This window comes from Perca flavescens, chromosome 15 (genome assembly GCF_004354835.1).
Source record: "Perca flavescens isolate YP-PL-M2 chromosome 15, PFLA_1.0, whole genome shotgun sequence".
Taxonomy (NCBI): domain Eukaryota; kingdom Metazoa; phylum Chordata; class Actinopteri; order Perciformes; family Percidae; genus Perca; species Perca flavescens.
This window is the reverse complement of record NC_041345.1, coordinates 3083725-3111152: the sequence shown is the minus strand read 5'-3', so window position 1 is coordinate 3111152 and position 27428 is coordinate 3083725. Positions and strand designations below refer to the sequence as shown.

The 27428-nt window shown below is 44.1% G+C and overlaps 1 protein-coding gene across 3 annotated transcripts in view; it reads right to left on the bottom strand.

Annotated features, from left to right (window-relative positions):
- Window positions 1-631: 631 nt before the first annotated feature.
- The window catches only part of ntn1b (netrin 1b), a 50781-nt gene continuing 23984 nt past the window's right edge, over window positions 632-27428 (bottom strand). For all 3 annotated transcript variants that reach the window (XM_028599259.1, XM_028599258.1, XM_028599260.1), the window contains 5 exons: window positions 19566-19754; window positions 14674-14823; window positions 13429-13482; window positions 9906-9980; window positions 632-2367 (listed from right to left, as the gene is read on the bottom strand). In XM_028599259.1, coding sequence (XP_028455060.1) covers window positions 2048-2367; window positions 9906-9980; window positions 13429-13482; window positions 14674-14823; window positions 19566-19754 — 788 coding nt within the window. In that variant the 3' untranslated portion in view covers window positions 632-2047. The remainder of the gene's footprint in view (window positions 2368-9905; window positions 9981-13428; window positions 13483-14673; window positions 14824-19565; window positions 19755-27428) is intronic.

Here is a 27428-nt window from a genome sequence, read left to right as displayed (position 1 = left end):
TTCTTTGGTGCAAGGTCGGCATAAGGCCTTTTTCCGAATATAGCATTTTCTGATTAAGACATGTGGGATATGCCGGTATTATTCAGGTTTTAGAAGCATTCTTTGGACATGTATACAGCACATTCAGAATCTGCATCTCAATCAGGGTTTTTACTGCAGTTTGCAACAGTTTACGGCCTCTTGCCTGTTTACGGCTTGCAGGCAGCTTTGTGCGTTGCTAAGGTTGTTGTACACAAGCTAGTCTCGCTTTGCCAGACCTTCCTCCACAGCGCTGCGGAGGAGGGACTGGCTAGTCCACACAGCACAGTAAAACATGCTCTGGTTTATGGGCATTTCTTTAAACCAATCACAGTCGACATGGGTGGCGCTAAACACCGCACAGAGCCGCTGAAAAGTAGCCTCGGGAAGGAACTTGTTTTGGTGAAATGTGACCGTTCAAAAGTAGTTTTAGTCGTGCAACAGGAAACTCTGATTGGACAGATAGTCTAGCCAGCTGTCTGGATTTACCCTGCAGAGATCTGAGGAGCAGTTAACCATAGTCCTCACAAATCCACCGGAGGTTAGAACGCCAACACAAAGAGAGAGGAAGGAAACGGACATCGGTGAAAAGACAATGCATCCGGTGGAATTTCCTGCGGCACCAGAGCAATCCCGGAAGTGGAACGTCGTGGATGTAGACTATAGACAAACCAACCAGCCAATAGTTTACTAGGCTGCGGTAGAGAGGCATGGCCAAAAGAAAAGACAGAGGAACACAGCTACTTTTAAACATTATGAAAGTCTTGGATATCAACAGAAGGTGGTTGAAGGAATGAAAGAGGGAGGTTGCTTTCGCACAGTCGAACAAGTCCACCACCAGTGGAACACTGCATGTAAACGGGAATATTAGTGGAATAATCCCTTTCATTAGCCATATAAACTATATTAGTCGGAATACTGTCGGAATAATGGCAAAAACGGGAATATTATGTGCATGTAGTCGACCATCATTCCATACAGACCAGTCATCAGTGAGGCAAGCAGGGTTGGAACTATACAGCGTTTTTTGCATCATATGGTACAGTATGGTTTTTTTTCTTTCTTTTTGGATGCCCCTCTAAACATGTGAACGTATCTCACATGTTCTAAAACTTGCGACTGCTAAAAATAAGTGCATGGTTGACACGTCTACATCTAGTCGATGCTACGGCATCATCTACTAAAAATAACGCGTATGTATGTCTGCACGTGTGGTTACTTTACATTGCAGAGGTCACGCCCACAACACACTGCTAATACATAGATAAGCGGCGAGCAGAGACTTGCCTGGAACGCCACATACAATCTTTACACAGAGCGGCCAGAGGATCATCGTGGCGTTTTGTTCCCACAACACCAGCTGTTTCACTCGCATACGAGAAGAGGAGCTCTCAGGCAAGATGGCACCTATTAGGTTTTCCGCAGAATAATTTCACAATCTTTCACTTTCAGCTGTTGAAAAAGTTTATCCAAAGTTTGGCAGCTTACAAGGGCAACTTATCATACATGAGTGGAGTCCCTCAATGCCGAGAAATGTCTCTTCTTTTAACTAGATAATGCTTTACACAGCACAGTGGAAATAGATCCTCTTAAAATACAAAAGAAGGGTGATACGGTAGATGCATTGCTCTTTAAATCAACTAAATAAGGGACTTTTAAAAAAACAACAACGGCATCATGGGTAAAACAGTCCAGGTGTGACATATCTGTAACATTAGGTGCAAACTCTGCAATTACACAACAAACAAAACCGTGAAAGACAAACCAAAACAAAAACTGTAGAATGAGCTCCTTCACAAAAGTTCCTAAAACCACTAATCTCTTCGCTCCAACTCAGAGCAGCAGCACTCAGTCATTTCCCCACCTCTCCTACTTTTCACCTGTCTTTCTAGCTTTTATTCTTCCAGTTTATTTATTTTTTCATTCATCCTCTCCTCTTCCTTGCATTCATCGCAGTGGAGACGCTGTTTTGCCTCCACCCCTCTCTCTCTCTCTCTCTCTCTCTCTCTCTCTCTCTCTAGTGAAACTCTTAGCACTTTCCCCTCTTGTCACGCTGTTGGAACTTCCTCAGCCGGCGGCCCCACAGGTCCTTCCACGGGATGAGCAGGCTTCCCTTGTCCGCCACCACGCCGCTCTGCCCGGGGGAATCGTCGTCTGTGCCCAGGAGCAGGTACTTCCTCCCGGGCTTGATCTTGGGGCACTTACAGACCACGTCCTTGGCGCGCACCCACAGCAGCTGGTCGCCGCGGCGGATGCGGTGCTCGCCTTGTTTGTAGACGGAGATGATGTTGACGGTGAACTTCCACCACTCGCCGGCCTTGTCTCCTTTCAGAACGTGCGCCTGGACAGCTGATGGAGGAGAAAAGAAAAGTGGGTTGAATCACCTATATGAATATATCTTGCCCCCGGCGCAGCGCCAAGCCCGACGCAAAGTGTCTTTGCTAGTTTAAGACTGACGCCATCCTGCGCCCGCGTCGTTTAAATAACAATTGCACCTGCGCCCATCTTTGCGCCCATGGGCGAGCTGGTCTTACAGGGAGGTGTGTTCAGGTGCATTCTGGGCGTGCTGGTCTTACAGGGAGGTGTGTTCAGGTGCATTCTGGGAGTATTGCTATCTTGAGGCAGCGGGAAGTGGTCGCGCCATTGACCAACAAAAACCTGGTCTAAAGTCAACAACGCAGCATTTCAGGACCCTTCCACCCACTCCGACCTCCTCCCTGTGCGGATCTTCGGCAGTCAATGTACAGTCCCTCCAGAAAAACACGATTATGCAATCGCATAATTCAATGCATAATCCGCATATTTATGCGGGGGGGGGGCGCATTTTTTCAAATTTTCGCAGAAAATATGCGGGGCTTGCATGATTTCATAATCCCCGCATTTTCGTGGCAAAGAAGTCCCATATATCTTAGCAGAAAGTTGAAAAATGTTGCGTTTACTTCACACAAGAGCAGCCATTTTCCCCTGTTGCCATGGGAACGTTATGAAGTGACGTAATTACGTGACGTGAACATAATCGAAAAGCAGGGTGTTGGGGGAATAAAATGTTTTTCTCTTTTTCATCAAACCGCAGTTTTTGCAAGTTCCCGCAATTTCATCGCATCAAATTGCATAAATATCCCGCATATTCCATTGCATTTTTTAAGAAAACGTGCCACATAATCAAGGATTTTTGCTCGCAACAATCACAAAAAAACTCAGCATTTTTCTGGAAGGACTGAATGTAGTGCGTACAGCAATAAATACTTTGAATAAATACAAATGGCGGAGCATTACTTTTCTATGTAAGAATGGTTCATGAGAAAAGCCTGCAGGACGACAACAGCAACAATACGTAGAAGAAATTCATAACAGGACAACTAAAAAATGGAAGAATTTTTGGGACTCCAAGTGGAAGTATGAATGCAAACAGCTCAGCGGTATGAAAACAATTGTGTAATGATATCTCCTTTCATGTAGTTAATAGTGTTAAATCACATCGGACCAGTGACGTAAACTGTAACAGACAGATGCCACTGTCTGATGCCACAGACGGGCAGATGCCACTTTTATACAACATTGTATAAAAGGTCCAATAAAACCTCCCGTATAAACATGACCCAGAAATGGCTGACTTTGCTGGGTGTCACAGGTCCCCCCCCCCACCAACCCCTCTCCTCATCTCTGACCTTTGACCTTTCCTCGCTGTGCTCCTGAGCATACTCCCTATTACAGCAACAGTTGCCATAGCGCTCCCTGTGCAAGCACAAAGGTTCCTGGCGGAGAACATCTGAAAGCACACTTCCATGTGGGGGAGGGGGGGACGGGGGGCAGAGAAACATTTCTCTAAAAGGCTGGAGGCTCTGGAACAATCTTCCCGAGGATATCAGCCCGGCTGGGTCACTGGTCTCCTTTAAGTCCCTTCTTAAAACATACTTTTATCGGAGAGGCTTTTTCTGATCTTATTTGAGCTTGAACCTCCTTTGAACTGTCTTTTATTTCTTTTAAAAATGTTTTTACTATTCTTAACTACACTGTACCAGTTTTATACACCCAATTTTTTATTTTTTTAAACCTTATGTTTTTATGACTGCTCTGTTTCACTTTGCTGTTTTTGTAGTAGTAGCCTACTTTGTAACGTGGACTTTGAAAAGTGCTCTATAAATAAAGATTATTGTTATTCTTATTAGTAGGCCTAGAACTTCAGGTGACCAGAGTTTGAGGACAAAGAGGTGGATATCAGCTTCTTTATTGCAAAAAATAAACGGCCAAAAAAGATTTATTTATTTTTTTATAGAAAGATATCACATCTGCTAACAATATAACCTTTCCAACTGTTCTATCAGGCGTTAAGATGGACTCCGAACATCGACAACCTCGGGCTAAATCCAGCTAAATCTGGAAGCTATTGGGACACCACTTGTAGCAGATATTTTCATACCAGGAAATGACTAAAGCTCTGTTCGCAGAAGCTCCCCTGCACGGATTCTCCCGTCAGACCAAGCAGCCATTACCTCATCAGCGTGATTGCAACAAGAGGCAAACAGCTCAACAGCGACGAAGCTAATCTGTGCTTGAAGTGAAGTGCTCTACCCCTTGGGTTTAGCTAGGAATGTGCTATTAACGGTTAAGTGTGTGTGTGTGTGTGTGTGTGTGTGGGAGGTCCACTCAAATTAGATGATGGGAAAGACTCAAGATGCACCTAATCAGTTGGATGTGTAACAGTCTTAAAATCTTATATTTATCTATTCATCTTCAATCAATAACAAATGTCATTTTTTTTCACTTTGCGACGCATGCTCATAAACGGGTTCGTGTTACGAAAATGACGGCGACTTAACGGTCAGGTGACCGGTTGTCACCTGACCGTTAACTTTAGCATTCTTTACAGCTAAACGTAGCAGAGAAAAGGTGACTGCGCGCATACAGAGCACCGCGAGACACCGGTCATTTCAGTTGCAGTTCTATTTAGCCGACAGAAGGTGACCGCCCGATTCAGGCACCAAAACCACTAGTTAAGATTAGAAAAAACAATTGTGGTTTGGGTTAAAACACCTGTCCCCTTTAGTAGTTCTCCCGGGACGCCAACACCTGTTTCCTGGATGAAAGTCTTGTGTTTTCCCCTTAACTTCTTCCGGGACATGACCTCAGCTCCCCCGCTTGAAAGCCCTGTGTTTTAGGAGCCAATATACATATGCATTACAGTGCCTTACCTTTCATAGCTATATGTATGAATGCTTCATGAGAACACCCTGCACATTGTGGGGGAATGGTTAACCAAATACTTTTGTAATTATAATAAAATGTATTTCCTTCTCATTTCAATCAGAGAGCTAGGTAGCTTAGCCTTTTCTTTGCCTTTCTGGCTGAACATGATCACTTTCAGTGTTTGTCAGTCGAACCCAAATGACTGCCAAGACTGAGGAGAACCGGAGGAGAGGGTGTTTGAGTATGTGTGTGTGTGTCAATGCATGGTGTGAGCAAATTGCACACAATTTCAGAATAAAGAAGGTTTGTTGGGCTGAGTAGAGCGAGCTCTCACAGCCCTGCCATTCATTCCAGCCCTCTCCTTCATCCAGACACATAAAGGGTGTGTGAGGAGGAGGCAGGAGGGGCCACTATTTGTCTTCCCAGCCACAGAAAAAAAAAAAAAAAAAAAAAAAAAGTTCCAGGAGAATCGTGATGTGTTTCCGACCTCATGAGCTATCCTGGGTTCTGCTCCCAGAGCTCCATCCAACTTCACAGCGTGAGAATCCAGCGAAGATAGCGCTCTCCGAGGAGACTCGGTTACAGCGTCCAGTATCTCTTGTCAGTGTCTGCCTCTTTTTTTCCCCCCTTTCTTTCTCAAGTATGTTCTCAGTCTGCGCAGTGTGTTTAAACACACACAAATCCACACACACCTTCTGCCACTTGGTTTGAGCTAAATAGACGGCAGAGAGAGAGAGCCTAAGAGCACAGGGTCATAACAATCTATTACAAAATGGTGCATGCTGACAGTGTTTTGGTGAGACAGTGAGAGAGAGAGAGAGAGAGAGAGAGGAGAGAAGAGTGAGATGGTCCTGAACTCGGCACACAATGGCTGCCAACCCAGCCTCCCTCAGAGCCAAACTTCCAGCTGGGTTTATCTTCTTTGGGTGGTGTGCTGCAGCTTGACACGGCATGCCACCAACAAGCAAGGGCTAATGAAATTAGAGCTCGCTTAATTACCGCACTGAGGCCCCTGTCCCCTCTGGTTATCAGCTGAGTGAATGATCAGGGAGCTGTTACCATTGGGTGAGCACAGAGGGGTGACCACGGAGTCTGGGGGGCCCTGCCTTTGAGTGCTATCCCGGCGCGTCGGTAAACACGCGGCCCTTTTGATTCATTGTCCTCCCGGTGGCAGGGAGAGGGGAGGGTGCGTGTGTGCAGAGGAGGGTGTCAGGCGAGAATATAATCCCTTTGTGTCCTCCGTCTCCGTAGCTACGCCAGTGATGAAAAACAAAAATTGAATAAACAAAACATATTTCTTTCTCTCCGGGGTGGCGATCCGTCACCGTCTGCCTAATTTACCACCTGTTTGTGCCCCGAGGAATGCTCCGTGCCGGCAGAGCGCACAACTGTGTTTAAACAGAGGGCCCCTTCCCGTGACCCCCTGGGGGGGGCTGCATCACCGCGGACACATGGGGGTTGTGGCCTCCGAAGAACAGAGAGGAGACTCTGAAGCCCCACAAAAGCAAGGCGACAGGCCTGAGAAATGAATTAGGCCGAGGCGGAGGGAATGCACGCTAAGAAATGATGTCTGCCATACTGCCGAAGCCCAATCATCTGCTTCCAGACTCTATTTTGTTTTTGAGGAACTTCAGAGAAAAGCAACAGGAACCGCCCGCTTTGCTTGAATCCGCCTGACTGATATATAGATGCAGAGCCTGTCTCAGTGCTGATGATTAAGATTTAAATCAGTGGAAATATGAATCATTGCTGAGTTTGGCTTCCTAGCAAAGTGCATACACACACACACACACACAAAAAATTGACTGATTTACTGTCGACTCAACTGTGGGAGGGGAGTAAAATATGTTTGGCCAAATTTCAGTTGGATGCCGTTTAAAGCCTATAACGATGAAGTTTCAGCGATGATGATTTTGAACCAGAGACAAGTTAGGCATGTCTGAAAGAAATCAACATGAGGGGAGCTACAAGGGTTCTGGCGGAGCCGTTTTAACAGAGAAAAATGTAGGTTTTATTTACAGAAGCACACTTGTTGTGGTTTTAGGGATATAATACTTGCAAAAACTTGGCTGAGAGGAGACTACATCCTGTGTACCGGGTTTTTTTGTGTCTCTGCGCTTTACAGATGGGGATCCACCGGTAACAGATCAACTATTATATTGCTACGATTAATGGGGCAGAAAATCCAAAGATCGCAGTGGATCATTTGCCATGTGAGTGAAAGAAGAGCTTCACAGTGGGACAGTGCAAAGTGAAACATATTCGTGTACAGTATTTATGTGTGTATGATACTCTCCCTTTGTTGTGGTTTTTGTTTGAAATATAACTAACATTAATCACCAAGTATCAAATCTCCCTCTTCTTCCAAGCGGTTGATTGAATAGACACGGCTGTCTCTGCTTTTACTCTGGTGGTACACGCGTTTTAATGGATCACTTCAGACCCCGTTATGTGATGTTTATTTACCTGGCGCTACAATGTTAAATGAATTTCAGCTGCACCACTTGTTCTCTGGATTCATTGACAACATAATGTGATTACTGTGTGTGCGTGTTTTGGCTTCTCTTATCAGTTTGAGATTTGCTCTTAAACGTCTAAAAGTTTTGCCAAATGCCTCAGGCTGACTGAGTTGGACAAAGCTTATCCACCATACGTGTGCGGTCTGTTCCGTCTACCACAGTTAAGACATCTACGCTTTGACTCTTCTATGACCAAGGAGGGAATACTCAATGCTATACATTTAGTTGCAGTGGATAGACAACACATCTTAGTGCTCAAATTAAAAAAATAATTCACACATCCTAATCCTCAAACCATGCTCCTTTAAAGGAGTAGTTCAACATTTGAGGGAATACGGTTTGCTCTCCTGCCGAGAGTTCGATGAGAAAACTGATGCCACTCTCATCTCTGTACCCTACATGTGTAGCTGGAACCAGCAGTCCATTAGCTTAGCTTAGCTTGGCACAAAGACTGGAAACAGGGGCAAACAGACAGCCTGGCTCTGTACAAGGGTACCAAAATCCACCTTCTCAGCACCTCTAAAGCTCTGTCCTGTTGCCTCCATCCTTCTCTGTCATCTGTGTTTTACACCAGCTGATCACACGCTACAGGTGTTTTGACGGCCTGTGGTTACAGTATATGTCTACCGGCGTATGACTGGAATTGAATTCAATTTTATTTTTAGTGTTAAAAAACAGAAGTTCATTTTAACAGGGAGAAACCTCAGAGTGAACCTGGCTCTACGTGGGCAGCGGGGGGAGAGAGAGGGAGAGAGAGAGATAGGGAGGGAGAGGGAGCGAGAGAGAGAGAGAGAGAGGGGGAGAGAGAGAGAGAAGGGGAGAGAGAGGGGAGAGAGAGAGAGAGGGGGTAGAGAGAGAGAGAGAAGGGGAGAGAGAGAGCAAGAGAGACAGAGAGAGAGAGAGAGGGGGAGAGAGAGAGAAAGGGAGAGAGGGGGAGAGAGAGAGAGAAGGAGAGAGAGGGGGAGAGAGAGAGAGTGAGAGAGACAGAGAGAGAGAGATAGAGAGAGAGAGAAAGGGGGGAGAGAGAGAGAGAGGGGAGAGAGGGGAGAGAGAGAGAGAGGGGGGTAGAGAGAGAGAGAAGGGAGAGAGAGAGCAAGAGAGAGAGAGAGAGAGAGAGAGGGGGGAGAGAGAGAGAAGGGGAGAGAGAGGGGGAGAGAGAGAGAGTGAGAGAGACAGAGAGAGAGAGAGAGAGAGAGAGAAAGGGGGGAGAGAGAGAGAGAAGGGGAGAGAGGGGGGAGAGAGAGAGAGGGGGGTAGAGAGAGAGAGAGAGGGGAGAGAGAGAGCAAGAGAGAGAGAGAGAGAGAGAGGGGAGAGAGGGGAGAGAGAGAAGGGGAGAGAGAGAGCGAGAGAGACAGAGAGAGAGAGAGATAGAGAGAGAGAGACATAAAGAGAGAGAGCGGGAGAGAGAGAGAAGGGGAGAGAGAGCGAGCGAGAGAGACAGAGAGAGAGAGGGAGAGAGAGAGAGACAGAGAGAGAGAGGGAGATAGAGAGAGACAGAGAGAGAGAGAGGGTAAATCCTAGCTGTTGACCCATCCTAACAATGACTGATGATGTTTACATACACACTAATATCCCACTATTATTCCAAATATGACAATAAAATAAAAGATATTCCGAATTGGGCCTTATTCCAAATATAGCATTTTCCGATTAAGACAAGAAATGCGGGTTTATTTTGTATATCAAAATATGCGTCTAAATTGGGGGTTCTACCAACATAAACATCCTATTTGGTAAACTGCATGCACACGGGAAAATTAGTGGAATATTTCTTTATCGAAATAATATTTTTCATACTCTTGCAGTTATTTTACATCAGAAAAAGAGAGATTGAGTATGTCGATGAACACACCACGAACACACGAGTACTGGGTGATCAGATCAGCCGTGTCAACGTACAAAATTATTTGGCTGACAGTTCAGTTTTCCCGGTGCAGACTTCAGGTGTGGGAAGTGTCTGCTTCGTGTGTATGGAAGCCCACAGCGGAGAGAAAAGATATGTTTTCAGATGAATCCGTACTAGCGGACATTGCCTGAGGCTAAGTAAGACATCACAGAAACAGAACGGCACCACGGAGTGGATTGGCTTTGCTCGAGGTCTCAGATTAATTGAGACATCGGACCTCTTGACTGCTGGCGGACATCTGGCAGCGCGCATTTCTGCATATTGGACTCACTCACCGTAGTCTTTTTTACAGTACTTCTTCATGGTGATCTTCATCTTTCCCTTGGACGCTTTGCAGTGAGATTCACAATCTAGGGAGAAGAGGTGACAGGTAAAGAAAGAAGCAAATTAGATCGCAAAGGTCATCCTGTGACTCATAAAATGCTTCCTATGACAGGGAAAACGCTTTTCAGCATCATCAGGCCAGACTCCAGCCGGATGGACTTTACATGTGGCCCCACGCGTCACACTCTTTCTGCCCCCAGGGGCTCTATGAAGCCTTCAAAGTGCCATTGTGAAACTGGTTATAGCTTACACAGTTCCTCCTGTGTCTGGCAACACACTCGTACTATACTCCTCCCGGCTCGTCAGTGTCCTGGCATGCATTGTGAGAGCTCTGAAGGCTGCAGGGGTTGCCCCTGCACAAAAGGAGGTCACGGGGAGGGGGATTAGCTAGTGACCTACCGAAAATTAGCTTCACCCTGAGCAGCATCTCAGCCACAGGAGGCGAGAAAGTGAACACTCGACCACTGGCCGAGCCTAATTGTTCCGTGTAGGGCTGCAACTAACGGTTATTTTCACTGTCGATTAATCCGGCGATTATTTTCTCCGTTAATCGATTAGCTGTTCGATCCATAAAATGTCAGAAAATGATGAAAAATGTGGATCAGTGTTTCCCAAAGCCCAAGATAAACGTCCTGAAATGTCTCGTTTTGTCTCTAACTCAAAGATATTCAGTTTACTGTCACAGAGGAGAGAAGAAACTAGAACATATTCACATTTAACAAGCTGGAATCAGATAAATTTGACTTTTTTATATAAGTATATAAAGCAGTGGATTCATCTTTGCAGCTCTTGTTGTGTTGTTTCGTTTCTTTTCTTTATTTACACATGTAAAAAAAGAAAAATCACAAAGATACAATATATAATTTGTAAGTGAAATGTGAAGGAGAATTGCCTAAAAACCCCTCAGGGGTTTTGAAAAGTGGCCGCATGTTACAGGAAATAATCATGTCAATATAACCTACACACAATTTGTGTGTGTCTATCAATAATTCCACACAGACATCAACAACACGGATTCATAATAAATGCAAGTATACACCAGCAGCAGCATTAACAGCCTAAGGGCATACATACACTCAGTGTGACGAGGGTTAGAGTCTTTACCAGACAATACGACGGCCGAGGCTGTCTCTCTGTCACCGCGCCGCCTATCTTTTCTAACGAGGGAGCTGGAGGTGAGACCAGAGGCCAAACTAAAAATTGAAATCATTTGTTGCCTCCCACTTTCCACTGACTGACACAAATTGGAACCAGATCATCTGTGAGTGTTGCCCCCCCACCCCCCCCCCCTCTTCCACTCCGCCTCTCCCGGAGCAATAAGCCTTGTGCTCTTTTCTGGGGGGTGGGAAAGCTGGGCTGGGCAGTCTGTAGAGAAAGGAGGGAAGCAGTTGAGAGAGAGAGGGGACCTTTCAGCTCGCCTGAATATGGACAAACTTCATTATTTCTTCCAGCCCTCTGTCCAGTCTTCCCCTTTCTTCCCCATTATACTCTGTGTGAATGAGGTTGCCTGGGTAATGATTGAGGAAGAAAAAAACGCCCCTCTCCTCCCTCTCCTCCCTCTCTCTCTCTCTCTCTCTCAAAAAAAAAAAAAAAAAAAAAAAAAGAAGCAGTTTGGGACGTGGGATGAGGATCGAATTCACGTATGTAGAGAAAGCATTTCTGGTGGAAGGCCTGGCCGCTTTCTGGGGTGGCGGGAGAAATAAGAAAAGAGGAAATCCCAAAGTAAATGAATTTGACGAGTCCATATCGAGCATGCCTGATTTACATGTAAATGAAGTGCAGAGGGCGGGGGGGGCCTCTTTATCTCCCGCTGGCCCCTGGGGGCCTTTATCATACCTCCCTTTGATAGCTGACGTTGCCCATTAGCCCCCAAGCGCAATCGCTGCACTGGGCCATTACACCCACCGCTCTCATTAAGGTCCAATCTCCCGCTGTGGGGACAAACGCCCCCTTTGTGTGTCGCTGCGGCAGTGCCACGTTCATTCTGCGGGGTCCCCCCCCGGGGACCACACCGCTCCTAATTTGGAGGGTGGTGTTTGTGTGGAGTTTTCTGACAGGAATCCAAACTCCACACAGCCTCGCCAGGCACTACAGTAGGAAGTGGGACTCACAACAAAGCTGGATGAAGTCAGTGGCGCCACTCTCGTCCGACACTGATTGATGATCAGAAGTGACTCAGCCTATTCGACCTGTATTGTTGTAGGCTAAGAAAGACTAACTGATACGCTGTAATAAAAAAAAAAAAACCTAAACAGCTGAGATATCAGGTTTACATCCTGCTGGATGGTCAATTACATTCATGAACAGCCATCATAATCAGCCGTTAAAGGACAGACACAGAAATGACACTGAAGCCAACCATACGCTAACAGACAAGACGTTGAAAAAAAAAATCGAAAGACAATCTGTCATAACGTCGCTGAGTTTTCAGTCAGACTAGAAGATTTTGCTGCCAAAACTTCAAACTTACAATGAAATCAAACTCGTTTGATTTTGTCGCAATGTCGCGAGCACGCTCCAACTCTAGCAAGACTCATAATTTCATTCAGATATATTTTTTATACTCTGTATGTTTCCGTTGCACTGTTGCAATCATTACTTTATCTTACACAGCTGTTTTCTCTTTATGTTGTTCTTCTACTTCATATAGATATATAATTTTTATTATTATCTTTTATATTTATATAGCTTTATATTTTCATTGTATTTTTTTTATTGAATTTCAAATATTTTTTTGTAGAACTGACTCCAAGAGCAATGCACAAGAATTACAATGTAATTGTATGGCCCTGTACCTGTGCAAATGGCAATAGACATCTTATCTATTCTATTGGAATTTTGCCTGTGACAGTGGAATGGCTTGAGAAGTAGTTTGGGGTCAGCGTAAAGCTGCAGGTAAATATTTTTGTTGCGTATCGTCTAATGTCAGCGGTCCAGCACGGACACCCTTGTCAGAGCACACGGACAAAAGGGTCGGGCAGGGCATCACTGTCGGCGCAGCCAGCCTTGATTGAAATACAAACTGGTGCAAATGAAGCATGTAATCAGATTAGGGCTGAGACCCGGGGGAGGGGGGAGGGGGGGGGGGGGGGGGGGCGAGCCTGCTGAGCCGGCTGGGAATACAGGCAACGAGGCCGCAGGGAGCACTGGCAAAATATCTGGAGTTCACATCAGCGGCACTCAGACCTCACTGACGCGCGTTTAGTCGGGGACTGGCGCTATGAATGGATGGAAAAACATGCATGTGTAGAAATGTGCACATAGTTACATGTGTGAAGGAGCAGTTATTTTAGTTTAGTTGCACACTGATTAAAAAGGACACGGTAATAAAATAACAAAAAGTACATTGAAGGAGCAATGGGACTAAATTGTGCCAGTGCTTGAAAACAGAACATATCATAAAAATAGGGCTTTAATCCATAAGAGGTTTTGTTTGATTGTTGTTGAATGAGCAGAATATGTGCCATTACTCACCTGACGGCTCCTCGTAGCTGGTGTATGTTGCTGTCGGAGATGCAACTGGGATCTCTGCAACAAAGAGATGGATAGACTTTACGTTGTGATCATATTGCAGAATTGCATAAACAGAATACAACGTATCTGATAGGGAAACACATCTAGCTCAATTTCCTGTGATTATTCCCCAAAGAGTAGAATTTCACACCATGTGAAATACCTCAGAGCGCATATGAATTGGGGATGGATTTAATTAGATGTCTCGTTAATGGCAGCTGATTTTGACACACAGATGTGCCGGAAAGTGTGTAACAAGACTGCGAGTTCCCTATTATGTTCCGCTCCCTCCTGATTGCGGTATGTTGAAGGTACGTAGAGCCAAGGCCGCGGGTCTTATAAAAGTCGGAGCTGGCAGACAGTTAGATATCACAAAAAGTTTATATTGTGCTATTAAAACCAAAAGACATTATCTCAAACATATACGAGAAACCAAATATATTCTTCCAGAACCCCTATTTCCTCCAACGTTTACACCGCATTTGTTACTTTTCCAACAAAATTAAAGAAATCCTATACCAGCAGGTTAAATTATCGTTGTGGATTCTGGACAAACAAGTCCACAGAGACCATGTCCAATTTTCCCCACACACAACTTTATCAGAAATGTCAACCCCAGCAACATAGTGGACAATTGTTAGTGTGTACATCTCCTCCCAGACGTCACTGTTATCTTATCTGACCACGCCAGCCAGCAACCTGATGCTCCTGGCGAAAGCAGCTACCAGCAACCCATCTCCGTTTCTGTGAGGCGCTGGCGCTTATTGCCGAGGGCCTGGAGTCTGCAGGCAGCAGATACAGCCAATAAACATATCAGCCATCATTCCCTTGGACTCATTCTGGCGCTTTATTGTGAGACGGACCGTTAATGGTGTTGAAGGCACACAAGGCCATGTTAGGCAAGCTCTAATGGTCTGTTTATCCAGGCTCTGGTTTGAACAGCTAAATATCTACCCAAAATATCTTATCGTGTGAGCCATGAATTTATGAATTACAAACGTGTCCTGTCCTTTTCAGGTCCTGTCCTGCGGTTCTCTGAGGGTTTGCTATCGCTGAGGGGGTTTTGGTATCGAAGCTTTGTATCCTTCATTAGAAAGTTGAACCAGAGGCCCTGAGTTATAAAGAGGTTGTTGCTTGCGCAGTCAACTTGGATTTATTCTCTGGATCCGATCATTGGGTGTTAACGGTGGTACAAGTGGGCCTTACTGATGCAGGGGGCGATGGGAGAGCGGCTCTGCTGGTAGCCCTTGGCACAGCGGTTACAGGTGATTCCCGTCACTCCATCCTTGCAGGGGCATTGGCCTGTTGTCTGGTTACACGTCTTCCCTGCTGCTCCAACTGGATGGCAATCACACGCTACAAAAAAAAAAGCACAAGAACATCAAGCTCGATTGTACCCAAGTAAACGATTTGCAAAATGAAAACATGAGTGGTTTCAAAACCAGTGCCCTTACAAAACAAATATCAGCTTTCAAATGGCTACGGTGTGTCTCCACCCTGTCCTCTGCTGACTCTACATAACCCGTACAATAAAAAGTCATCTGACACAAAAACCTAGTGAGAAATCATTCACATTAGAGCACGCTGTGTTTTTCCTTCCAGACCACCACAGATGGGGAACTGGGCCCTGCACCAGCAGAAAACCTCAATCAAATTACACCGCCTTCCTCCACCCATAATGACGATGGGATTTTCATTGGGTCTGCTCTGGAAGGCACGCAGGAGAGTAAATAACTTGATTAATTATAGTATTTCACCCTCACCACACTGCGTCGGCCTACTGCGTGTAACGCAAAATGCACGTGTTGTGCGTCTGCAAACGGGCGCATGTGTCTTTGAGCTTCTTGAGAGCCGGCTTTGTGTCCTCGGCACTGTTGTGATCAGACAGACTGTGTGCTCTTCAGATTGAGTTTCCAATGTAAAGCTTTTTGGCAAAGAGTTCCTTGCAAATACTGCCTGAATAATGTTTCCCATTAATGGACGAGTGGAACGCACTTCAAAGTCTGTTTAAGCTGTTAGTTGGGAGGATGGCACGTTTAAATGTGAGAAATTTGTTCTGTGTGTGTGTGTGTGTGTGTGTGTGTGTGTGTGTGTGTGCGCTCTGCCAAGCGTTTACCATAAAGCCAGTGTTTGAAGTGGAAGCCCAGCCTCCCTATTAGCCCTGCATGTGTTATATGTACCAGCAGAGTTATTTGAAATGTGCTTGAAGTGGTCCAGTAGAGGTTGGAGTTGCTTTTAGTTGGAATTTATGGAGCTTCATGAACATAACGAGATGCTTATTAAGTCTGTTTTTAAAAAGGTCTAAACTTCTTTGTTTTTTTCTTCTACTTGACATGGATCATAAAAGTGTCTTCCGAGTGTATTTGTTGAAAGTAAAATGGTCAAATCTTCAGGGATCCAGTTCGTTAAATGGAAACTACAAATGCAATACAATAATCATCACATAACAATGTAGTTCCTAGGGGTGGGGGGAAAAAAATAGATAGACTATATATATATATATATATATATATATATATATATATATATATATATATATATATGATATTTTCCGTGGCAATATACTGTGTCGATACACAGATGCCAAGTATGGATCTATTATGATATATGTGTTGGTCGGTTTGTCTGCTTGACACGCCCATTTTGCAGTGAGATGAACAGACAGAGAAATGTATCTGTTTAGATGAAACAGATGTTGACAAAGTTTCCTTTGGGGGGACAACATTTGAAGTTGGAAAAAAAGTAATACATTGCAATATATCGCAGAATATTGCAATATGTTTAAAATCACAATAATATCGTATCGTGACACAAGTATCGTGATGATATCGTATCGTGAGGTCTCTGGTGATTCCTACCCATAGCAGTTCCCAACCTTTTCGGTCTGGGGTACCCCAATGCACTGTCAGATTAATTTACATACCCCTTCATCGATTCAAAACTATGTTCCAAATGAAAAACTAAAGAATATCCAGATTATTTATTTATTTTTTAAATATTGTTTTTAAGCCATTTTAGGCCTTTATTTGACAGGACAGCTGAAGACATAAAAGGGGAGAGAAACAACATGCAACAAAGGGCCGCAGGTCAGGCTGCTGCGTCGAGAAGTAATCCTCTACATATGGGTGCCTGCCTATTCTAAATGTCCCTTGATTTCTTTTTGTCCCATTATTTTCTTTTGTTAATGAATGTTTGGATGGTTAACACACAGCACAGCAACACAATCCCTTTTTTATAGATTATATATTTTTAATAAGCAGAATTTAATTAAGCAAAACATAATTTCTTCTTTTTTTTTTTTTTTCAAATTAGTTGAGCTACTCTACAATCTTTGCACGTAACCCCCTGTCTGTTTCTAGCAACAGGGTTTTCTTTTGGCTGCTAAAACGAGTCAAACTACTCCTTTAAGAGACAGTGTTTGATTGACTCTAAATGAAATGTGAAAGACTGAATAATGTTTATAATGCAATAAAATATCAGAAAGCTACTTTGTCACTTGTTTTGTAATGACAGGTAGAATCTCCAAAGTCCCCTAATGTAAAACCACAGCCTCACTGCCTTCGCAGGAGGTGCTTCTAACTAGACAGATCAATTCATTTCAACCTGCAATGGGGGTTGGGGGGGCTGTGGAGCTGAATGGTTGCTGAGAGGAGGAGTGCGGTGCAGTGAACCATGTACCAGCTACATCTCTGTGGACTCCTAGTTAAAGGCTTAGACTGCCTAACGTACAAGGGGATGGGGAAAAAAAAAAAAAAAACTGTGGTGGGGGCGGGGAGTTGGGGGGGGTGCGCTCTGGTTCTGCAAGAGCCGTGTTTACACTGCGCTTGATGAGGGGTGAAGTTGTTAATCTGGGAAATAAAGCATGAGGCATTCCATGCTGCCACTGGAGATGTAGGCGCTGTATAGTGCACTAAACCTTCAACTATTAAGCAAATCGTTTTGAGACGTTTTGAGTATTGGCGAGAGAGAGGAGGGGGGGTGGTGGGGGTTAAGGAATGGAGAATGAAAGCAGACTTCCTCCTGGCTGTGTTGGCGCAGCGCTGTATTTCCTGTCCAACAACAGCAGAGTGGGATGGTTGGCTGATTTGAACAATAAATATAGTGGTTTCTAACCGATGTCACAGTGCCCTGTTTTTGTCACCTGAGGAGAAAGGCAGCAATCAGGCTGTTTAGGTTTGATCCCAGAGCACCGAGCTGGGTATATGAAGAGATGGGGAGAGGGGCTTGGAGTGTTCAGGTTATTGATCCAGCTGTTTGGAAAGACTTTACAAAGATCTATGGATGTTTCTACAACATTAGGCAAAGTGAGAAACTCCGTTACGCTGACCTGCTCCCAGCTCCATCCCCCTGACTAACTACTCCTCAAATATAGCTTGTGAAAATGTTTAGGCTGGCTGAGTGAAACAACGCTGCAAAGAACCATTTGTCATTTTTTTGCTAAGTACAAACGATCTATCAAACTTGTGTTCACATGCAGTAAATTGACCCCGCGCTCTGTTTGAGCGCCATCCCTGAAAACTCTGAAAACGCTTTTTGTAGGCCCAGTTGCTCGTGCCTTTTCCTTCATTTGATGCAAGCTGAATGAGTCAGAGTAGATTAAGAGGGGAGGACTGTTGCGGCATGCAGTAGGAAATATCACGTTGCTGTTCCTGTGTTTAAATAGCCTGTGGTATACCAAGGATGGGACCACCGGAGGATAGGCATCCTGAGGCCCCGTCACCAGCCAATCATTGCTCAGTGGTGCATGTTGCTCAAGAGAGCAATATATGTTCATCTGTCTAACGCAGACAATTGTGATGTAGATGTACAATGGGATTCAATATTGTTTAAAAGCAGCCACTGCCAAGAAGTTAGTAACTTTGAAAAAAGTTTTTTTCCCCACAGACTTTAAACAGACTTTCCGTCCGAAAACAGCAGCGCTGTGGAGATAGTTCCGGGAATGCAAGACTACATAGTCAGAGAAAGACATGCACACGTATTTTGTGCATTTATGGGATATTTTGCCGGTGAGTGTATAGGCAGGGTAACTGAGTGACAGCAGTTTGTTTGCTCAGGGCCTCGGAGCCTGCCTTTACTCCCTGAGGTGCTGCGAGACAGAAGGAGCCCAGCTTTTGTCTCCCCACACGTTAATCCCCGGCCGCTTGGTCTCAAGCCTGACGTATGTGCTCACACCTGCGTGTGTGTTGTTTTTTTGAGCCTATGCAATGTGTTGCAAAGTATGAATAGGGGAGGGGGGCGATTAGCGAGTTGTTTCCACTGCTCTGTTCAGTGGATCAGCTCCCACCTCTGTTCTGTTTGTTTCGTCAGGGATCCACAGAGGACCCTAAATAGCTTGGGAGCTGCATGGGTCAGTTCACTGACACCAAGACAGGTGGGCACTTTTCTCCACTAACTTTTTAAAGAATTCCATCAATACCTGAAGTGTGAAACAGACAGCGGTGGAAGAAGTACAGAGATCCTAAAAGTTAAAGTCCTGCTTGCAAAATCCTACTTATGTGAAAGTACACGTATTGAAGATGTAGTTGTATTGTTTTACAGAAAAAGTAGAATAGTAGATTGTTAACACTGATGCACTGATGTTTAAGCAGCATTTTACTGCTGTAGCTGATCCTGCCCTGCCTGCAACGCATTCTCATAAACCGGTTGGTATGATATCGTACGAAAACATATGCACAACAATTCGTATGATATCAAAAGAAATTACGGCAACCACCAACCGGCCACGTGACAAGCGGCAAGTTTAGCGGTCGTTACAGTTAAGTCTAGCTGAGAAAAGGTGAGTGAGAGCCAGGTACAGAGCAACACGAGGTTACAGTCGATGTAGAGGCCGTTGCACTTAAGTTTAGATGACAAGAAGTGACTGTCATGCGGCGACAACAGTTACGTTAAAGCGACTAAGATTAGAAAAAATGATTGTGGTTTGGGTTAAAACACCGTTTCCCTTAAGTAGTACTTCCAGGACACGAACACCCGTTGAACCCGTGAACGTCTTGTGTCCTTGAGAGTGTGGTCTAGACATACTCTATCTTTAAAGTCTCCGGAGATAAGTCTGTTATGATTTGACACTATAAATGAAATAGAATTGAATTTCCTGTTACCTTTGCAAGCCCTCCGGTGAGAGATGGACTTGGTCATGTCCCTGTAGTAACCCTCCTTGCAGTAATGGCAATGGCGTCCCGCCGTGTTGTGTCGACAGTTGAGACAGACGCCGCCACTTCTCCGGCCTGACAGCTTGTACAGCTCCATGTTGAAACGACAGCGGCGGGCATGCAGGTTACAGTGGCATGCTGGGTAGACAGAGAGAAAGAGAGAGAGAGAGAGAGAGAGAGAGAGAGAGAGAGACGCTGAGAAAGTCTACCATGACATTTTGCAGATCAGCTAGTCATAATGCTTTTAAATGAAGTAATATGTTCAGTACTCAAATTTAAACAATCCCATGTGGCAGTATTTTGAAACAGCGTAGCTCCAGTTTTGCTGATTTTCATGTTTTCACTCCAGTTGCATGGTAACATAGTCCTCTGTCAGTTGAGAAACTCCAAACTCTTAGACTCATGAAACCAAATGCAGTGTCATCAAGCAGCAAAACACACGTTTGTTTTTCTTAGCTCCTGAAAAGTTGACATTTTAGAAATATGTGTATATATATATATGCTTGTTATCTGACAGTGATGAACTCAACACAACGACCAATTCCAATTTGCAATTGTGGTGCGCAGCCAAACGCAGCTCCTGAGAAAAAGCAATTGAAAGACATCACAAAGTCTCAATCTCCTGGTTTGAGTTTGTAATTTTTAGACAACAGGTTATTGAAACAGATGGAGTGGCTTGGCCTGCTTTGGTCTGGCTTGAGAATAATGGAGCCTCTAAAAGAAACGTCCTGGTTCAGGCTCTCGTTCGCTTGGCCACCTGCTTGTGAATTTAACCTCTGAACTCTGGTGATTTCAGGCAGGAAAACTTTCTTCCGCTCTCCCACACATCTGAAAGAGTGCAGATTTATTGTCTTTACTATTTTCACTCGTTAATATTGACCCCAAAGTTCATATTCCTTATGCACTGATGCACACATGATTTCAGACCTCTCTCATGGAACTTACATTAATAAATGAATTGTGCAAAATTTATTACTGAACCAACAACTTTTGAAAAAAATGAAAAAAAAAATACTAAAGCTAATGTCATTACTATATTATTCCAATGTTTCTATTATTAAAATGAGAGTTTTATTGGAGTTTATTTTTATGTTATTTTCTACTGTTTTTATTTATTGTCACTTTTTGTGACAATGATGTTGTCACCAGTCTCAGCCATTTACATGGCCGCATTCCTCTATTAAACTAGCAAGCTCAACAACCAAGCTACAAAGTTTAGCCAGTTAGCTCCCGTTAGCTAGAGCATCAACAATGTCAAAGTAATTATGAATGAACTACAAACTGCTGAAATTGAACACAATAGGCTACACAGACACAGTAACTACACCTCTCTTTTTATTTAACTTACCCACCTAGCCGACTCACTAACTATGCTAGGTTGTTCTTATTATTTAGCATAAAAGTGAAGAGAAAGTGCTAGCGGTGTTTGTTAGCTAGCGCCTGTTGGCTAGAGCATCCACAGAGAAAAGACACGTGGTCATTTTGTTCTTCACAGTTTCTTTTAGAAACATCTTTACAACCAAAAAGGCTGCCGAGGTAACTAACAAATTAACCAGCTAACGTTAGCTGCTGCCGTTATTACTGTCTGCCGGCGTGTGGCGCCTCATTTCCCCGTTGTTGCATCCCCCAGAGCAGGTTTGAAAATCGTGACCTGTACACGTTCAAAATTCGTGGCGTGTACACGAAATAAACGTCAAAATCGTGACGTGTACACAAATGAATAAATCAAAATAACGTGCCTATTTCACCACCTGGCATGAGTAATAAACAAAGCTCACATGAAACCTGCATGCGCCGCCTTGATAAGCTAAATAATTAAAGATATTAGTTTTGATGTCTGCCATCCGGCTGACTTTTTCTGGCGGGTGAGCTTGGAGCTGATACCCACACTGCAGTGACACAGAGCCTGTTGAAAATCTGTTGTGATAAAAGTTGGGGTTTAATAAAACACCATTTTGAAATAAAATATCTATTACAAAATAAAAATTAATTCCAATAAAAAGTGAGAATGATGAAATTTTCTGTCATCCTCGTGTTAGTGATATTTTATTATTTCAGGTCACTTCCCCCCTTTTTAGGCTGAATCAGGCACGGACCAATCATATGAGCAGCCCTCACAGTCCCTCACATTTCGGTAATCTCTCCATCGATGTGGCCGTCTTAACGTTATTACATAGAGATGCTGGCGATAAGACTGTCACATATGCTCCACGTTCATCAGTGGTCTGAATCACGTACTAACCAACCCACACCTGCCAAAAGGGACCAGAGCTGGCAGGTGGTTGGGATTCAGAAACACTCCTTTTGAATGGGGGGGGCAGTCGTGCGCACGCACGCACACACACACACAAACGCGCGCACACACAGGCACACACACACACACACTGTTTAGCAGCTGTCACAGGCTTATCTACCACATTACCATCCCCAGGGCCGATCCAACATACACTACACCAAGCTTTGAAGAACTCACACACACACACACACACACACACACACACACACACACACACACACACACACACAGAGACACACACCCACATATACACACACCCACCCTCCTCCCCTTCCCTTTCCCTCTTACTCTTTACCGCTTTCTTATCCCAGATGTTATCTCCACTTAAGGGAAGTGTTGGGGAAAATACAACGGGCTTTTTTCATGAATAGGAAATGGAATGCTCTTAGCTGTCCCTGCTGAAGAAAGGGATGCTGGTACTGTACTTTCATCTTACTCTAATATTCAGAGACAGATGTGTTTATCGTGTTTATCAAAGAACACAATTACTTCTTTTTTTTTACAGTCAGAGACAACATAACTAAGCGGGCTACACATCATAATTGATCTTTTTCTTGTGTTAAAATCGAGCGCAAGCAAATAGAAATAAAAGTCTGTGAGTCTTTGGCAAATATTTCAATCTGAATCGGTTTCTTTGGAGACTTTCTCAAAGGTAAAAAAAAGTACTTGTGTGTGAAAGCGTCATGAGATTAATAAGCGCTATCTCCACAGCTGTCTCCAGGTCCTTTAATAAGCGCTGTGCTATCTCTCCCACACATCCCCACTCTGCCCACACAGTCACTGTAGTTGTCGTCCAGCAGCGACAACAGCTTGAGCGCTGATAAGCCGGGTTTAGAGCAACAGGCTCCAAATGCCCCTCGCAACATCTGTAAAACGTTTGCCAGATAACTGAATTAGGAACTATTGAAAAGTCAGGGCACAGGTAAACCTTTGTGGTTTTGTTCCTCAACAGTTTGGGCTGTAAGTAAAAAGTATGTGAAATCACTAAGTGAAGAGCCTTTTTTTTGTTTTTCAAGCGTACTCCCACACTCCTGTCAGATGAACCCATGCACCCAGGAGGCGATTTGTTAGTTGACTCTCTAGGTCTTGGTTCTGTATGTTTTAATACCCGCCCCAATTCAAAGCAAATTCAAATCCGTCTGCTACTTCAGCACCACAGACAGCGCCATGGATTTATCAATACACAGCTTACCGGTATATATGCTAGGGATATTTCAGAGCCAAGGCCAGGGCCATATATTCTAACTTGCACAAAATATTGCAACATCACGTGATGCACACTGGTCCAAATTTTTCCTGTAGGCTACACAATCATTGAAAAATGAGCGTCAGTAAAACGGGGAAGACATTTTTCTGAGTGCCACAAACCCTCTGAAATGACTTTTATTATCATAATTGGATCCATTCAGTCCAATGAAAGTTGGAAAGTATGCAAGACCAATATGATTAAATCAAGCAACTTTTGATGTTGCTTGATGGACGCGGCGCCATCTTTGAATACGGTATCCAGATCTCCTTAATACATCCACCATTTCAACCATATATCCATCACTTAGCGAAGTATTCTATTGTTTAGCTGTTACTTTAAGTGTCTGTCTTTATATGCGCGTCGTTTTGTGTGGCTTTCACTTAAAAAAAAACTAGAATAGTATTACCTTTTAATGTGTGACATTTACATACAAATAAATCCTTTGTTTCTGCCGTCTAATGTAACACAACCCAGCTTGTAACACAACCCAGCTTGTGAAAGCGTTTGTCTTTTTAGTGTGTTTCTTAAATGCTAGAACAGTATCAATGAGTGATCCAAATTGCAGGCTGCTCTCATGAAGTGGCGTATGACACGCCAATTCGTATGCCATTATTGGCGTGTTATCAAGCTGCGTACTCGATTTTAAGCGTGTTTATCAATCCGTTTGGCCTCCATTGACTTACATTACCTTGCGATTGCATGTCAATTGACGCAAGTATGAAAGGACGAAAATCTGCGTAGGGAGGTTGGTCGTGGTTTAGGATGCGTCAAACACAGGACTTTCACCCAGGAGAGCGGGGATTGTGTCCTGCGTGTGATGTTTCCTTCGTGTCCCGCATGTGACGTTTCCTTTCCACGTTTGTTCTTTTCCTAAACCCAACCCGCGTGTGACGTTTCCTAAACCCAACCGTAGCCTCGTGATAATACGTAGCATCGCGATAACACGCCACGTGGCTTTAGAAAGTGGCGTGTATGTTTACGCTGGGATGTTGCAGACTGCCATCCGCTGTATACAGAGTAGACATATACGCGGATAGCTCAAAATGCGTACAGATAACAAAGTGGCGTGTACGTTTACACAAAGTCCTGATGTCATGTTGCAAACTGAGTTAGTAAACACATATTATAATAGAATCTTATTGCCCATAATTTCACTATTCAAGTGAAAAACAAAATCTAAATTCTGAATATAAATTGAGTTTATAAAGGCACTGTAACTGCAAATCAGCAGCTTACTGTGATTTTGCCCTGGACATCCAGAGTACCAAGGTGTCTTTTCTGGGTCTGCTTCATTTGGTTTCAAGGGCCTACTTAGAGCTATGCTATTCCAATCTATTTATGTTCAAGTGCCATCTATCAGGCTTAGTGAAGGAAGCGCTCGTGGTGGGTGTGCATATTGGATGGAAATTACGCATCCCACAGCTTGATGGAGGCGGTTTTTCGCTCCGTCTACAGAGAAGAGCTCACTTCAGAAACAATCAAACGTCGGTCCATGATGATCGCTGATGAAATTTGGTTACAGACGGTTTGAAGGACTGCAGATATTTACCAACCCTGTCAACGGGTGTCAGATGTTTAACCGTGCCGACTGAAGAATGCACCGCTCCTTCAGACACGGAGAGAGATGGAATTCCAGCACAATTGTTGTTTATTCAGGATCAATTACTCTCTCACTGTGTATAATCCCGGGCAGTCGCTCATACTGTGAGCTGTCGACGTGTGCCAGATCAAACAGGGTTCATCACAGCCTGCGATCGGAGGAAAAGACAACACTTGGCCCTTAACAGATTATCAGAAACATATTTTTACGACGGAAGTTGGTTTAGTGGCTGGATATTTCAGAGAAACGCATACATACAGAAACTGTAGTGTTCTGAATATCTCAGAGACAGTTTCACGTGTTTTGTTTAAGGTGGGTGCATGACTGTTCACTGAGCTCTCACACACACACTGTTAAATTTACATCAAAAGTACTTGATTCTAAGGACTTACTGCAAAGCATATGAAGATTATGCAATGCTTGCATAACACCTGTATTGTATATGTGGGGGATGTTGCAGAAGAGTCAAAAGAGTTCATTAATATCCATGAAGTGAGTACGCATTTTTTTTTTTTTTTTCGTATTTAAGTTGAGTGTATCGTTACATCCCTACCAGCCAATGATTAAGTGAGTGACTAGGTTTCATTCTCTGGAAGTAGTTCCTCTGTAGGATTATAAAGACATCACTGAGATGTTACAGGTCACATCATATTCCATAAAAACAGATGGCACAAATATATCATTATAATACTGGAAGGCTGGAAGTAAATCTGATGGAAGTAAATTGATTTCTGCTGTAAAGGTTCAATAAATCAGTCACAGAAAATGGAATCTGCTGCCAAGGGTCTAACAGGATGCACTGAGGCTTATCTTTGTTGAAGCCAAAACTCGAAACGGACAAGTGTTTCGGTTTCTAACAGCGTTCGTGGACTTTCTCTGATGAAGCACGTTTGATTCGGTAATGCACAGACATGAAAAGCTACGATCCGTCACCCTCAGCTGCGACTTCCACCAGACGCACGTTTTCCCCACAATCAACATTTCGATCACACATCACCGCGGCAGCTGGGATTGTGATGAGGGCGAGTGCAACAACAAAGGACTTCTGCAACAGCCCCGCCAGATGATTAATCCTTTTACAAGTTTCCGGACTGCTTTTGATGATTTCACCAAAAAAGAATGACAATTGGGAGCTGCTACGGGGAGATTTCTATCTCGCACAGAACGGAGCAGGGTTTACGCAATGACCAGCAACCCCCGTCACCTTGGTGTCACAGAAACAAATAAAGCATCAAAACTAGTGAGCCAATAGGAGAATGATTTAAAGACCACCTTCTATGATTGAGTTAGCATAGCTAAGGCAAACAACGGAGCTGGTGCATGAGGAGTTAATATGTGTGACGTGGTTTTAATGAGACGCATATTAGAGGCAGGAGGATGTTTGACATATGAGAATACTTGGTTCACAAAAAGTGTGGAAAAATTTCCTGGAACTCTCTGACTCTCTGACTCTCTGATCTCTATATCAGACAAGGACCCTGAAGAAGGCCCAGTCAGTCCTGGCTGATATAAGCCACCCCCTGAACAGCTACTTCATGTTGTTGCCGTCTGGCTGCAGATTCTGCCTAAATGCAGGACAAACAGACACAAAAACTCTTTTGTTCCTGCCGCTATAGGTTTTGTTAACAATTCAATGTGAGATGTGGACTTCTGTGTAGTATGAATTTACTTGTGTCCTCCATCGATAGTGTCTGTTGTCTGTATGGCTTATGTCTTGTTTATGTTGCACTTTATTTGCTGCAAAACGAATTGCCCCTCAGGGATAATAAAGACTCCTTGACCTTGACCTCACTTTGCTGCACCTGCCTCAGTGCTGAACGGGGCGGATGCCAGAGCTTTGTGGGCTTTAGTTAGCCTGGATGCCATCCGTACTTCGCCCTGCCCACAACATTTGAGCGGAGAATCTGCTCCTGTTAGCATCACTCTGGCTAGTTTATGGCCAGTGTTAACCCACGGGCATGTCTTCTGGCACACTGATAATCACAAGTCTGGCTTGATTCCGGAAATTAGTCCGGTTATCTTTAACTCATGTTTTTAATTGTTTTTGACTTGTTTTAGTGCACTTTGAATTGCCCTGTTCCTAAAATGTGCTCTATGAATAAAGCTGCATTACCTTGCCTAAGCAAGCATCATGGTGATGCAATTTTGCAGGTTTTTTTGTGGCTTGACCAGATGCAACGAGCGGTAACCACAAACATCAAAACATCCTTTCAGAAGCCTCTAGGTGACATGACATTGATTTGTTTCTGGCAAGAGCTATTACTGGTCCACTTCAGAACTGATACCAAGGGCAAAGGCCAACAGAGCAGTTTAGCTGCATCTGCCTGGTTGTATAAGGACAGATGCTATCAATCTAATGATGCCATCAAGGCCAATTTGGCAGCAACACCTCTGTTCCCTGTGGGGAGTTGTGTCTGCTCTGCTACCATAACAGCTGCACAGAGAAACATAATGAACCATCACTCAGCTCACCTTTCACCTCTGAGGAGCTGCCAAACCACACAAGAGTGCACTTTGTGCCCCGAGACCAGATAAGAGATGAAAAGGTAAATTCTGAGCTAATGAATTGAGTTATCCTCCGAGATGAAATGCTATCTAAAGCCATCTCGCGTTCCTACATCACCCAGGTCTGAGCACGTTCCTATATCTGTGTACAAGTCTGCTGGG